Source organism: Mauremys reevesii, linkage group 2, assembly GCF_016161935.1.
Source record: "Mauremys reevesii isolate NIE-2019 linkage group 2, ASM1616193v1, whole genome shotgun sequence".
NCBI lineage: Eukaryota > Metazoa > Chordata > Testudines > Geoemydidae > Mauremys > Mauremys reevesii.
In genome coordinates this window covers 227,146,372-227,161,375 of record NC_052624.1, presented here as the reverse complement: position 1 = coordinate 227,161,375, position 15,004 = coordinate 227,146,372, and the positions used below count along the sequence as shown (strand labels likewise).

Genomic DNA, 15,004 nt, shown 5'->3' with positions numbered 1-15,004 from the left:
CCATATGTAACATGGATTGTAAATCGACCTGTGCAGAAACCACAGTTGTTAGCTCTCATTTTAGGGTTAAGACAGTAATTCAGTCGGTTCAGTACTATGAACGTAAACAGTTTCCCTTGGACTGATAACAGGTGCTGTTTTCCATGACTATATAAACTCATGGAATAGCAAATGAGGGGTTACATTAAATGAAACTTATCTTGTAAATGTTAGGATCCAGTTCTCCAGACACTTCCCATTTGGAATAGCTTTGATTACTATGTTATCCCATTGACAACAGTGTTTGTAGGATCAGTTACTTGCTCTATATTTCAAATTTACTCACTGTTTTTGACCTCTTAAATATTTGTGTGTGTCATGGGGTAGATACACCCCAATACGAGGTGTCAGGTTGCATGCGACAAATAATGGGTTACAGCTCAAGTGGCTAGAGTAGATCCAGCTGTCCTAGCCTATAAAGCAGGACAGCATGGCCTTGTAGACAGAGCTCTTGGGGCTGCCCTGGCCCGCAGGGCTGTGTGGCCTCGCAGCAGGAGCCCTTGAGTAGTGCCTGCACCCCAAGGTGGGTAGGGGGACCCTGGCCCACCCTTCTCCACCAGGTCCTGACCCAGGGCCCTGTGAAACCAGGAGTCTGCAGTTCGGCTCAGTTTCCTATTTTAACAGTTGTGTTCCCATGGTTGCTTCCTACCGTTGGTTCCTGCTCTGTGAGTTCTCCTGGGGGTGTCAGCCTTCCGATTCACTCTCATCCTCTAGGGTCTGGTGGTTCTGCCATTGATCCCAGCAGCTTGGCCTCCATGATCGGTAGCCCCTGCAACTCCCTGGCAGGAGCCTGCAATGTGCGTGCACTCTCCTCCTCAGCCAGCCCAGACTGAGCTAGACCACTCCCTTTTATATCCTGTCTCCTGGTTGAGCATGCCCAGCAGAGGCAAGGGGGCGTGGCCTCTTTGGCCCACAGAGTGCGGTTAACCCGAGCAGGGTCTGTGCGGGGTAGGTACACCCTGCCACACACCCTATCCCTCAAGCAAGGACCCAGCGAGGGTCCTTCTCCTTCATCCTCCCCTCCCATTCAGGAAAGGCAGCCTGCATTAGCATGAGCTCTACTTATATGATGTAGTACCGTGAATGCATAATGCTGGAAGGAGAGGTTGACCACCACATAATCTGGATATTCGAGTCCTTCATGGTGTTGATCTGTGCGTGGTCTGCGATGAGGTGGAAGGGGCCCCCTAGTAAGTAATACCTTAGAGCCTCAATTGCCCACTTCGCTGCTAAGCCCTCCTTCTCAATGGTGGCATATTTAGTCTCCTTGGAGAACAGCTTCCGGCTCAGGTAGAGCATGGGGCGTTTCTCCCCATCCAGCTCCTGTGACAATATGGCCCCAAACCCCACTTCTGAGGTGTCCGTCTGTAGAATGAATGGCTTTGAAAAATCTGGGTGAATTAGATACAGCCCGTCACAATGTGAAAGATAGGAACCCTGTGATGAACTGTACAAATTCAGCTGAGCGCATACACCAGGGACGGGCAACCTTTTTGGCCTGAGGGCCACATCGGGTTTCTGAAATTGTATGGAGGGCTGGTTAGGGGAGGCTGTGCCTCCCCAAACAGCCAGGCGTGGTCTGGTCCCCACCCCCATCCGATATCCCTCCTCCCCGCGCTTCTCGCCTCCTGACGGCCCCCACCGGGAATCCTGCCCCATCCACCCCCCTGCTCTCTGTCCCCCACCCATCCCCACCCCATCCAACCCCCTTCCTGACTGCCCCACCAGGACTCCTGCCCCATCCAACCACCCCTTCTCCCTGCCCACCCCTAGGCCCCCTTCCCCTAACTGCCCCTCCCAGCCCTAACTGCCCCCCGCCGCCCCATCCAACCCCTCCTCTCCTTCCTGACTGCCCCCTTGGGACCCCTGCTCCCATCCAACCCCCCTGTTCCCCGCCCTCTGACCGCACCGACCTCTATCCCCACCTCCACCCCCTGACTACCACCCCGAACTCCCCTGCCCTCTATCCAACCCCTCCCACCCCCCGCTGCCTGCCCCCTTACCGTGCTGCCTGGAGCATCGGTGGCTGGTGGTGTGGCTGCACCAGGACAGGCAGCCACGCAGCACAGGGTCAGGCCCTGGCTCTGCAGCTGCGCTGCCCCGGGAGCTCACTGCTCCGCTGCCCAAAGCATTGGGCCGATGGTGCAGTGAGCTGAGGCTGCGGGGGGAGGGAGAACAGCAGGGGAGGGGCCAGGGGTAGCCTCCCAGGCCAGGAGCTCAGGGGCCGGCCATCCTGGCCATAGTTTGCCCACCTCTGGCATACACCATCGCTCTGGGGTTTAAAAAAATAACTTAGATCCTGTGTACTATATTTGCAACTATCTCACACATCCTCTCCTGATATATCACATACTACTTTGATCCAGTGTTGGCAGTACTGCTAGAGCTTTGATTTAACTTCATTGTATTTTAGTCTTTGCTAGACTGTCTTGCCTGTTTACATTTTACTGTATTTATACTGTGTATTAGTGGTTTACATTTTTATGTTTTTTATTTTTATTTTTCCAGTAGCACCCACAGCGTGCTAGGCTCCATACAAACAGAAAAGAACATAGAAGTTTTAATTATGGTACTGGTTTTACAATTTATAGAGTGTATTTCCCTGATCCGATTTTTCTGCCAAAAAGTGTTTAATGTTTTAATGATTGTATTAGTTTTTCATACTTTCATCCTTAATTAATTATGTGGTGATATATTATTAGTCCCTTTAACTGAAACAGCAACAGGTTGGTGCAAGACTTAGATTTTACTCTATTTTGCTAGCACATTAGAAACTGTAACGTATTTGGCATAATGCTGTTTTTTGTTTGTAACTTAGTTATTGTAAGTATTGGCAGTATTGCATTATATAGATGGATACTTCATATAACTTTACTTTGACTGATATTCCTATTTCTGGTTTGTGTCTCTGATTTTATACTACGGTGGTATCACTTCAGTTTCTCTCTCTTTAACTGTTCGTTTACTTAGTTTCCTTTTACTGCTACTGGTATAGGACATATGTGATGTGAGCTGAATCTTGTGAGCAACTGGCTCCATCGAGTAATACTTACGTTTGCGGGCAACCTGCTACAAACCCTTTACATTTTTAGAATATTAGTTATCTGCAATTTATACTAATAAGCCTTCTTAATGCCCTGATTTACACTTCATTATTAAAATTGTGTGTAAACTTTTTCTGAAAAATAGTAACTCTTTTATGTTTTATCATCTTTGTGTGAACAGAGACTCTGGTACCCAATCCCAACTCCCATTACCTTGAATGGGAAGATAGTTTGTGTTCCCCTGCAGAGCGATGAGTAGAAGTTGTTTATGATAATAAATTGTCTGAAATTGCAAACCAGACATTTGTTCAATGTTTTTCCATAGCAGTTTTATTACTTTTTTTAAAAGGATTGTTTGGGGGACAACCTAGAGAATACTTTTTTAATGTGTCTGTAAAAAAAAAAATAGCAGGTTTTGCTTTTTCCACTGTCAAATTAGCAGGTTATTTTAATAATGAAGTTATATGAAGATAGCTGGAATTATACCAGAATTCCTGCCAGCTGTGATATTGGGAGCACTAAACATATATGCAGCTTACTGTTACATTATACATTAAGTCCCATTTCATTATTAGATAGCATACCATTCAACTTTGAATTCAAAGTTTCTGTGCCTTTTTATGGCTAATGTTTTTAGTGGGATTTTTTTAAACTAACTTTTATTATTGTGGTCTCTGTCTTTTCGGAACTGATTATTTTGTCTTCCACGATGTACTCTAAGGCTAAGATGATAAACTTGTACAGTAACTCCTCGCTTAACGTTGTAGTTATGTTCTTGAAAAATGCAACTTTAAGCCAAATGATGTTAAGCTAATCCAATTTCCCCATAAGAATTAATGTAAATTGGGGGGGTTAGGTTCCTGGGAAAAAAATTTAGCCAGACAAAAGACATTATATACATATACAGTATAAGTTTTTAAACAATTTTAAACAAACAGTGTAATACAGGTATAAATTCTAAACAAACAATTTAATGCTGTACTCAGCAACGATGATTGTGAAGCTTGGTTGAGGTGGTGGAGTCAGAGGATGAAAGAAGGTGGATCGTCCAGCTGCTCCTCTTGCTGTTTTTTCCAAAGTGCTGGGGGGTGCTCAACCCCCAACTCTTCCAGCCCCTGCTCCACCCCCGACCTGCCTTTTCCCGCCCCTGCTCTACCTCCTCCTCCCGAGCGTGCCACGTTCTCGCTCCTCCCCAAGCCTCCCGCCCGCAGCAATCAGCTGTTTTGGGGCGTTCAGGAAGCTGGAGGGGGGTGAAGACTGCATGCCACGTCCTTGCTTCTCCCCCCAGAGCCTCCTGAATTCTGCGAAATGGCTGATTGCTGCAGGCGGGAGGTGCTGATCCGCAGGGCTGCTGGCTGGTAGGAGGCACTAATGGGGGTGGAGGGGAGCTGCCGGCCCACTCTAGGTCCAAGCCCCCACAGCCAAACAAAGTTATAAGCAAATATTGTGCAACATTAATGAGTATGTTCTCTAACTGATCAGCGACATAACAACAAAACAACGTTAACTAGGATGACGTTAAGTGAGGAGTTACTGTATTTAGGAAAAAGCTTTTGGGAAAAAGTTATACTGAGTGTGAGCTGACCAGTTAAGTTTACCGGAAAAACAAATTATATTTGAAAGGAAATAGGTATTATAGAAAACTTTGCTTCTGTGTCTTAATTTTGGTGAACACAATTTAACATAACAAACAGCTGTTTAGTGTTATGGTGCCCTGTTAAGCTGTCATTTTCTTGAAAGTTAACTTATCTTTCCTTGAAGCATCAGCTCACATGGCACTGCTGTCAAATTTTAGCACCTAAATATAGACACCATCTTTCAACTTCAAGCTGTGAACCACATGTACACATTTTGTCCAATGAATTTGAGTATTATGAAAAAAAGTGTGCATTTTTCACATGATCCTGATTGACTTAAGTATGTGCTTCCCTGTAGAGGGATGGACTTAAGCACATGCCTAATTTTAAGTTTATTGCTTAAATGCTGTACTGGTTCAGGCCCCAGTGTCTTGTTTTTTATCATCTTTAGGACAAACCTCACAATATCACTTTAATTTAAGCGCAGGCTTGCTGAGCATTGTACAGACACTCAAATATGACAGTTCTTCTCTGAAGAGTTTACAATCTAAAAGACAGTCACAGGGAAGAGAAGACAAGACTCATTAGGAGATCCAGAGGGAGGGAATTGACTAAGATTTTTGCTCCAACATTATTCTTCTATTATATGAAATTGGGATGGAGGTGATGTTTGACCCAGGCTAGTTATTGGGATGAAATAGTAAGGAGGAAAGCTTCAAAGGCAAAACGTAGCTATTTACTCCAGTATATTTATGCCTACAAGCAAAACTGATTGGCCACCGTAAGATGAATTATACGATGTTGCTGTAGTGTTGTTTTTATTCATTCCAAATATTATAGTTTATTAATGATGAGTCAAGTCTTGCCCTCCATTGAGCTCAGTGAAATTACTTCAGTGATGAATTTAGCCCATTAAATTCAGTTGTGATTAAGTATAAAAAAAAATAATGAAAGATGTCCAGTCTAATATCTAAATCCATTTCCTTTAAAGGAATACAACCATATAGCTTATACCACCAATTTTGACTTACTTTTAACTTATTTAATAGGGAATATCCCCACAATGCAATTTTTAAAGATCCACAGTCAAGAAGGGGTGTGGAATGGTGGTTAGAGCAGGGACCTGGGAGTCTGAACTTGTGGGTTTTAGTCCCTGCTCTGCTGTTGACTTTCTGCATAACTTTTGACTCGTTACTTAATGTCTGTGACTCTATTTAAAACGTAAAAGGTAAAATGGGAATGGTACCCCACAAGGGGTAGACAAGAGATGGGCTACTTAGCCCTAAGGCAGTTTGATAGCCTCTCCTACAAGGATCTACAGAAGATTAAAGGCGCAACTGTTTAGGTCACATCTACAGCTGCATTTGCTTCCTGTTGTAGCACCAGCTATGTCAACACAGCTCTGGGAACTGAGATTAATCAATGATGCTATTAAGCAAATAGGGAATTAGAACACAACATGGTTGCATTGTGTATCCTAATCAACATGTTGTGGGGAGAGGGAGCATCAAAGTTTGTCAGTCAGTTTAATTATTGTGTTTGCAGGTTTCTAAATAGATATGACACCTAGCAGAGAGAGAAATAAAAACTAAAAGAGTTCTTGATACATCATTTAAAAATAAGCTCGCAGGTTTAAAATTAACATAGACACAAGGGTTCTGGCTTCAATTTCAGGTAATAGCACTGGCCTGTGGATGATGGAAGTGGGTTTGATTAGACCCTCTCTCTTCTATTTTTAATTAAGAAATCTTTTCTTCCAACTGCATATTAGCTATATAAAATGCTTCTGTAGTGTGCTAATCATTTAAGATACTGAGTCATAAATGTGGCAGCTATTTGAAATAACACTGTGAAAATAGATAGTTATAAATCTCAATTTATTATTTTTTCTTTAAGGACTACTACGCCAGGAGAGACTAAACTTTTAGCCTCTGAAATCTATGACATCCTTCAAGCTTCCAACATGTCAGACATGGACGGTGTGAATGAAATGAATTCTTGCCGGCGGAAAGCTCAGTTTTTCCTGGGCAGTACAAATAAACGTGCTAAAACAGTGGTTTTACATATAGATGGCCTTGATGATTCAGTAAGTAAATCTTAAGTACTTGTGATCATTAGGAATCAGACTGGAAATGATAGGGAAATACTGTGATAATGTGCGTGCATGTTATATTCAAAACATACTTTGCACCAAAAAAAAGGGCATTCAAGGAATGCTTGTGTTACTTTCATGTATGCCAGAAACTCCTGTGAATCATATTTTGAAATACTGATATATAATTTAAATTCACCCAAGATGCTTAATACAAGAAATATTAATGGCTAGTTGCTTTGTAATTTTGTATTTTTAAATAATTCCATTTCCATCTTTGCCAATTTTGTTTCCTGTTTCAGTCACCTTTAGAATAAATCAGGTACTGCCTTTTATCAATCTCAATTCATGATATCGCTCTGTGATCAGAGCATTGGAATCAAAACCATTCCTTATTTTTCACAATTGCCTGTACAGCATGAGAGATACTAGACACTGACTAATCTGCTATTATAACTCTAATGTAAGGAACGTTGAATTTTGTTAGCTCCCTTTTGGTACATCTTTTTGTAGTCCAAGATGTTTTCTACTATAGTGACCAGACTGGCACTTGAGATAGTGAGATCTCACTGCGTCTTTATGTAATGTCAAAATAACTTCTACAGATTTATCCACCATACCCCTGTGTACAACAACCCAGGGCTATGTTTGCCTTTTTACGGCTGCCAAACAGCATGTAGATTGTTTAAGCATGTTCTTCACAAGTGCCCTCAGGTCTCTGTATCTTCAGCTTTGTACCCATTTTAAATGATCAAACCTGATCCTTTGTTTTGTTACTTTACATTTTGCCAAGTGAGCCTGTCTGGGAACCTAGTTTATCAATAGCATTCCCTCCTCATGTTTTCTTGTGAGTACATTTAGCTCCTTTTGAAATTAGATTGTATGCCAAGTCATTTATATGGGTAGTAAAGAAATTAATACTTACCTTGGAACCCTTCACTTGTTAGTGATATAGACAGGCAAAACTTTATCAGCACCACTTGCTTTTATAACTTCAAACCAGTTTTTTATCCATTCCAATAGTGTGCTCCTGTTCAGTTTACTAACATTGTAGCTCATTTGTGCGTCAGAGTCTCTAAAGCTTCTCTAAAACCCAGATAAACTCTATCCACTTCTCCTTTGTCTGCCAATTCAAGTACATGCAATGCTGTAAATGGACTGAGGCCAGCAGGTCTGAAGACCATTTATTTGTGTTCCCTGACAAATGGAGCTAATGCAGCTCTTTGCCACAACGCTTAAACAGGGCTGCCCAGAGGATTCAGGGACTCTGGGGTCTTTGGCGGGGGAGCCCCGCCACTAAAGACCCGCCCCGGGACCCACCGCCAAAGTGCCGGAAGGACCCCCCGCTGCGGGTCTTCGGGCCACTTGGGTGGCGGGTCCCAAAGCGGAAGGATCCCCCGCCGCCGAATTGCCGACGACCTGGAGCGGAAGAAGCTCCGGGGCCCGGGCCCCGTGAGAGTTTTCCGGGGCCCCTGGAGTGAGTGAAGGACCCCGCTCCAAGGGCTCCGAAAAACTCTCGTGGGGGTCTGGGGCAAATTGCCCCTCTTGCTGCCCCTCCCCCGTGGCCCTGCGCTTAAGAAGTGAAATTGCAAAGATATTCATTGCTATCGTAGTAAAAAGTGTATAACAAAGTATTTAGATGTTTGAATCCAGAAAGCAGAACTTCAGGCTTCTCCGGTTGCCTGGAGTACACCAGTGTGTTTTCTCAGCTCATTATTAAAGGAAAAGACGAATCTGGCTATGTGCTGGCTGGATTAGCTAATGTACATAGTTCTGAGTTTTATGAGACTATCAAAGAAATCCTAGTGATATTCTAGGTGCCTGGTATAACACAGCAGCAGTAAAACATCCCTACAAAGCAGTTTTAAGTGTTAGAATAAGTTGGGAACTATAAAATGGCAGAGGATGTGAACAATAACAATAATTTAGCTTTATATAGCACTTACCTGTGACCTAATCTTTAAGAGTGTAACTTTGTGTATGTGTATGCATACAAGGCTGCCCTTGGCTTTTTTTTCCAGGCCTGTGAAACATTCTTGCTGTCAGATAACTAACTGTATCCCTGCCAAAATTAAAGCAAACAAAACAACTTATGTCTCCAATGCCCCCATAATTGACTCTTGTCTTCAGTGATGATCCATCACCTACCTCTGTGTATTCGTGTGAATAAATAGCAGAGTCTGTTTTTATTAAATTATTTTTCTTTTTAAACTTAAGCACTATCTCAATCTATCAAACACATCTGCAGTAATTCAACGTTTTGAGTCGACTTTCGTGATTTTTTTGGGCCTACGAATTCATATGTCAGAGTTGACCTATTTAAGGCTTTTTAGCAGTTCATGTTCTGTAGGAGTAATTGGAAATCCTGTAAATCTTTCTTGACTTGTTGGAGACCTCAGGTAGTTCTTGATCAGTTCATTCAAAATAAAGCTACATTCTGTAGAATTTGATAATGATCTCTGTCAAAAAACAGTGTAGTACAACAGAAGTCTGTTGCTTGATCTACTGTAGTCTAATCTTCCCAATAAGACTTCATAGTGGTAACAAATGGGTATTGTGTATAATTTTAGCCAGAGTTGGCAGGATTTTTTGTCAGCTCCAAATAATCAGAATCTTTTTTATTAATTTTTAAGAACACTACACTAGAGGCAACCTTAGCACTTTTGGGCCCAGTTTTTGTTATCCCTCCCACTCCCCCACCAACTGTAAATGACTCGTCTACAATAATTACTTCACAGTACGCAGAGTTGGCCTGATGGTTTTAGGAACAGTTGGCAAGATGAGTCTTTGATATGCATCTCAGACTTAACTGACTCATTATGTAAAACATGGATACCTGAGTTACCTTTTAGGTTTTGTTTTCCCCAACCCTAGGTTCCATGCTGTGGTAGAAGGATTGCCCCAGCTGAGATTTGTTCATAGTTGTCAATGCAAAGGACAACTGTCCAAATAGATGGAGGTTGCCAAGTCTCCAGCTAGTGAAGGGATTTGTACACACTCTGGTGAGGCTTAGCATTCATATAGTGTTTTGCAACTTAAAGTAGTAAACTATCTGTGGAATAGGTATTACCCCATTTAGGGAAACAGAGGCACAGATTGTATGATTTGACCAGGCTCTCAGAAGGGGAGACTGTGTCAGTTGATGTATGTATCCATGCAGTCATCCCTTGTTTAGTCTACTAAAGCATGTTGCCTCTCACCCTCTTGTGCCTTCCTTCCTTGTGGCCAGAGGTGGTTTTGTCTTTCACTTGTACAATGCCGTTTGCCTTATCTCTCTCACACACACACTGTTTTATGTAAAGATATTTAGCCCAGGCCTACTATATTGCTACAATTCTAATTATTAATGTTCTTTAATATAGTCCAAAATGTTCTGACATTCATACGTACATGGAAATAAACTGAGTTTTGCCTCTATATAGTCTAGCCCAGGGGTGGCCAACCTGAGCATGAGAAGGAGCCAGTTTACCAATGTACATTGCCAAAGAGCCACAGTAATATGTCAGCAGCCCCCCATCAGCTCCCCCACCCTGCTCCCAGCACCTCCCACCCACCGGCAGTCCTGCTGATCAGCGCCTCTCCCTCCCTGCACCTCCCAATCAGCTGTTTTGTGGCGTGCAGGGGCAGGGGGAGAGGAGCAAGGGCACTGCAGGCTCAGGGGAGGGGGCGGGAAGGAGAGTGGGGGCAGGGCCTGTGGCAGAGCCAGGGGTTGAGCAGTGATCACCCCCCCCCACCCCCGGCACATTGGAAAGTTGGTGCCTGTAGCTCCAGCCCCGGAGTTGGTGCCTATACAAGGAGCCGCATATTAACTTCTGAAGAGCCGCATGTGGCTCCGGAGCCACAGGTTGGCCACCCCTGATCTAGCCGAACCAGTTTGTTAGCAGATCAATGAAATGAATATGCTTCTTCCTGTATTGAAACCACTATTGTCTAAGTATTGAGCAGTAATTACTGTATAATAATATTAATATGCTTATATATAGTGCCTTTCTTTCAAAGATCTCACAGCACTTTTCAATTAAAATTAAATACTAAGCCATAAAGAAATCTGATTTTGAGCCTAACACTTGAGTCTATAAGACTGTCAAGGGGTGTGTGTGTGTGTGTGTGTGTGTGGGTGTGTGTGGGTGGATATAATATAAAAATAAAATCTGGTAACCCACCACAATGTAGCTTTTTTGTTTGTGGTAGCAGTCTCCCAATAGATATTTTACTCTCTTTGTAATAACCATCTTGTTTTCTAAATATTGCAAAAGTAATAAAACATGTAGAATAGATGCAACCAGTATAGGTCAATGTAATAATATTGCACAGTAGGCATTGTCACTTGCTTTAAACATAACATTCCGTTGTTTTTTTTAACCAAACGTTTTTTCCCTTGAAATCAGAGTTAAGATTGTGCTGTGCTTTGATGTCCATGAGCTGCCACAGATGAGGTAGCTGAAGGATACAACAGCTGCTTTGATGCATTCAGTCAGTATGGATACAAGGTGTCTGATAAATAGCAACTTAAACACTAACTACACATCAATGAGCACTCCACTCAATCCGGACTTAACCTCAGGGGACTGTTTAGCTGATCATAGGGAGAAAAACATTCTTTGCTGTTCAGCACTTTTTCCTGATTATTTACAGTTGATTCCATCCTTGTTTGACTTTTAAAATGTAAGCAAAAATGTTGTAAATTTTGTTATGACAAGTTTTGTAGCAATATTAAATGTCAGTATATGTGTATTAAAAATAATTGTAACCTGCACTATTTTTTTTTCTTTTGCAAAATTACCTTATTTACCAGCTGTCTTAAAAGATGCAGGAGTTTGTCATAGCATCAATGGTTAATATTTTTATATGGCCTTTTCATGTTAATACTTTATTTTTTTTTAGTCTCGAAGGAATCTTTGTGAAGAAGCCTTGCTGAAAATTAAAGGAGTTATTAGTTTTACATTTCAAATGGCGGTTCAAAGATGTGTGGTCCGAATTCGCTCAGACTTAAAAGCAGAAGTAAGTACTTACAACTGTGCTTGCTTTAAGGCCTATGCATCTGTTGCAGTTCTATAACACTAAAAGTCTGCCTTTATTTTCCTTGTATTTTCCCCCTCTTGTAGGCTTTGGCAACAGCAATAGCATCAACCAAAGTTATGAAAGCACAGCAAGTTGTGAAAAGTGAAAGTGGAGAGGAGGTGAGATACAGTTCATTCTAAATAGAGGTGGATCTGGCTTGGATCGTTGATACCTGTACTACCATGCCAATCATTTCTGTCCCTAAGGAACATACATCGTTGTACTTGTCAGAGATGCATACACAACATAAAGAGGTTAAAGTGTATCCTGCCCAAAGATATGCATCCATATAATAGTATTGCTAGAAATTACTGTTGAACTGTTGGCAAGAGATGTAACTGTACAGGACAGCCATCTCTTTCTGACACTAGAATCTCCTGACCTGGAGAGATGAGTCTGGAAACTGAGATTTGCCTTCTTGACAGAAACCAATGATATGGTTTTATTTCACAGCTGTAGAGAGAGATGGTCTGACTTTCTGGTGGTATGTTTTTACCTTAAACCTGTACTTTTCTTGCATATGGTCTAAATAAAAATGATTTGACAATACCTAATATCTACCATGGCAGTTATTTAGGGAGTGACCCTGAGAGAGGTGTTCATTGCCTCTCAGGATGAGGCCCTTATCTTTTTTTTTTTTAATTCATTTTGATTCACAACATTTGACATTTTCTTGAACTCTTCTATTCATCAGGTGCTGGTTCCATTCCAAGATACTCCTGTAGAAGTAGAGCAAAATACAGATCTACCTGACTATTTGCCAGAGGATGAAAGCCCTACAAAGGAACAAGACAAAGCAGTATCCCGGGTTGGGTCACACCCAGAAGGTGCAGCCAGCTGGCTCAGCACAGCAGCCAACTTTCTGTCCAGATCTTTCTACTGGTGACTTGCGTTTGGGGTTAAAGGACTGCATGAATAACCGACAGGGTGGCCAGTTTTCCACTGGTGTGGTGAACTGCCAAGTGCAATTCGCAATAAATTATCACGAAAAGATTTTTAGATTACACAAATGTATGCTGCATTTTACATTTTATTGGCCATTTAGCCTGTTAGGCGGGTCAAAGGACAGAGGCCTCAGATCAAGTCGCTTTTGTTTGTTTTCATGTACATTTTATTGTCTCCTTTTTTAAATGGGTCCATTATTAAAAACCAAACATTTATGCTTATGGAGCTTTAAGTTTGACTTCACACGAAGCAAGCGATAGGGAGAACCCATTCAACTCAAGTCTCAGGACCTCTGAAAGGAAATTCTTATTACTACTAGTTGTGCATGAATCAAAATGCCTTTTTTGTTTTGCCTTATTTCAGATGTATTTCTTTTGGTTTTCTAGACATTGACTCCAGATGAAAATATACCCTGCCTATGTTTTGCCTTTTATTTTTTGCCAACCATGTTCAGAACCAGCATTTCATGTTAATTTTCTGTGTTAAAATAAAACTGCTACACATTTGAACTTTATAACCCCTTATGTTTATTGAAATATTTTTCAGCCCTTAAACCACTGGTGAACTATGAGATGAAGGATTAAATGAGCAGAAAGAAATATGTATGCATATGTTATACAGTGAATAAACTGCTGTAGGAAAATCATTTCAATGATGGGTGTGAGTGACTTTGTGTATATAGTCAGATGCTACAGACTGCCATTTAGGCTGGTTAAGAAGATCATAGTCCAACAGCTGTGATCTGCGCAGGTGATGGTTTATTGCAGTTTCTTCTGAGCTAGAAGGTGGGTTGTTGGCCTTACTCAGCTATCACATAGTGTCCACTGTAAGTGAATATAGTGGTAACTGAAACTTTATAAACTTGAAAAATAAAACAAATTGAATGCCTGTTCCGCCACAGTGCCACTCTCATAAATTTTGTCTTTAAACTTTTATTGCTTGGCAGAAATCTGATCGGTAATTGTTTCCTCGTATTGCCTTTCATGATTTTCCCATGAAAGCGCATCAACTTGGATAAGACAAAAAACGTACCTGAACAATTGGCTTTGCCTTGTTGCTTGCAGACAGTGTAAGTTTAAAGATGTCTTGGTCATTAACATCTATCTGTTTTGTGACCAGAAAAGATAACAAAAGTAGGTAGAATCTATGAAATTAGATATTTGGAATATTAGTAAGCATTTTCCAGTGTTCTGAAAACTATAATACTGCTTTGTTGCCTCACAGGAATACAGCTAAAAAAATGTAATGCTATTATATAACTGACGAAAAAACGTGGTTTTTGTGATGACATCCGTGCTATAACATTGACTACATTTTTCAATTTGGAGAGTGAGACAAACGTTTGGTCCATAAAAGTTACTCCCCAGCGTCATGGTAAGGGAATAAAAATCATTCACAGGCTGTCATATTAATGCAACAGTGTACAGGAAAGAATAGTATAAAATAGCAACAGTAACAAAAGTCAGAGTTGACCCACTCAAATTCAGTGTCATTTGGGGACGAAAAAGCTTACTTGCAGACTAGATGTCTCTGTTTGTTTTTTAATGTATCTAGCTCATTTTGATTCAGGTTTACACGCACAGATTGAAAATACAAGCTTTCCAGGGCATGTATTGCTTTAAATATGTAATATTACTCATATTGCTGTCTAGAATGTTACAGTACCAAATGTGTTTCAAAAGCCCTCTGTTCTATAGCCATGAATGCAAAGTTTACTTTTCTCTGTTAACATTTGTTTGCATTTTGCATTACTGCACATCTACTTACTAAATTACTATACCCCTTTGGATATTAATGGTTCAGTACAAGTAGGTATTACAGTTTGTGTGTTCAATCTTTAGGTATGCTATTTTTTGACAGTATTGCAGGTCTTGTAGAACAGTTAAGGCATCTGTACGAGTTTTTGAAATATATTGTAAAATAATAAAGGGTAATATAACTAAACTAAACATACTCCTGCGTCCTGTAGTTTTTGGGATTTAGTAATGACAATTGCCTTCTGTTACGTTCTTGGGTTTTCTATTTCCAAAAGCTCATGTTCTTTATTTTTGGATTTCAAAAGAGCGAAACACAAATGCCTCATCATAATATCAAATGACCCATGCTCAACCATTTCTTTAGTATATTATGCCCTGCATGTGGCAAATATTTTTTTAGAATGTGCTTTTATTTAAACAGTATTCTTCTTTCTGAGATTGTGCATATTAACATAGGTTTTGTGCTACCTGGTGCAGCCAAATGGTAGA

The 15,004-nt window shown here is 41.2% G+C and overlaps 1 protein-coding gene across 5 annotated transcripts in view; it reads left to right on the top strand.

The window, feature by feature from the left end:
• The window catches only part of ARMC1 (armadillo repeat containing 1), a 49,377-nt gene extending 34,666 nt beyond the window's left edge, over positions 1–14,711 (top strand). For all 5 annotated transcript variants that reach the window (XM_039527683.1, XM_039527685.1, XM_039527686.1 and 2 more), the window contains 4 exons: positions 6,557–6,746; positions 11,637–11,753; positions 11,858–11,932; positions 12,508–14,711. In XM_039527683.1, the coding sequence (XP_039383617.1) occupies positions 6,557–6,746; positions 11,637–11,753; positions 11,858–11,932; positions 12,508–12,699 (574 nt within the window). In that variant the 3' untranslated portion in view covers positions 12,700–14,711. The remainder of the gene's footprint in view (positions 1–6,556; positions 6,747–11,636; positions 11,754–11,857; positions 11,933–12,507) is intronic.
• The last annotated feature ends 293 nt before the right edge of the window (positions 14,712–15,004 follow it).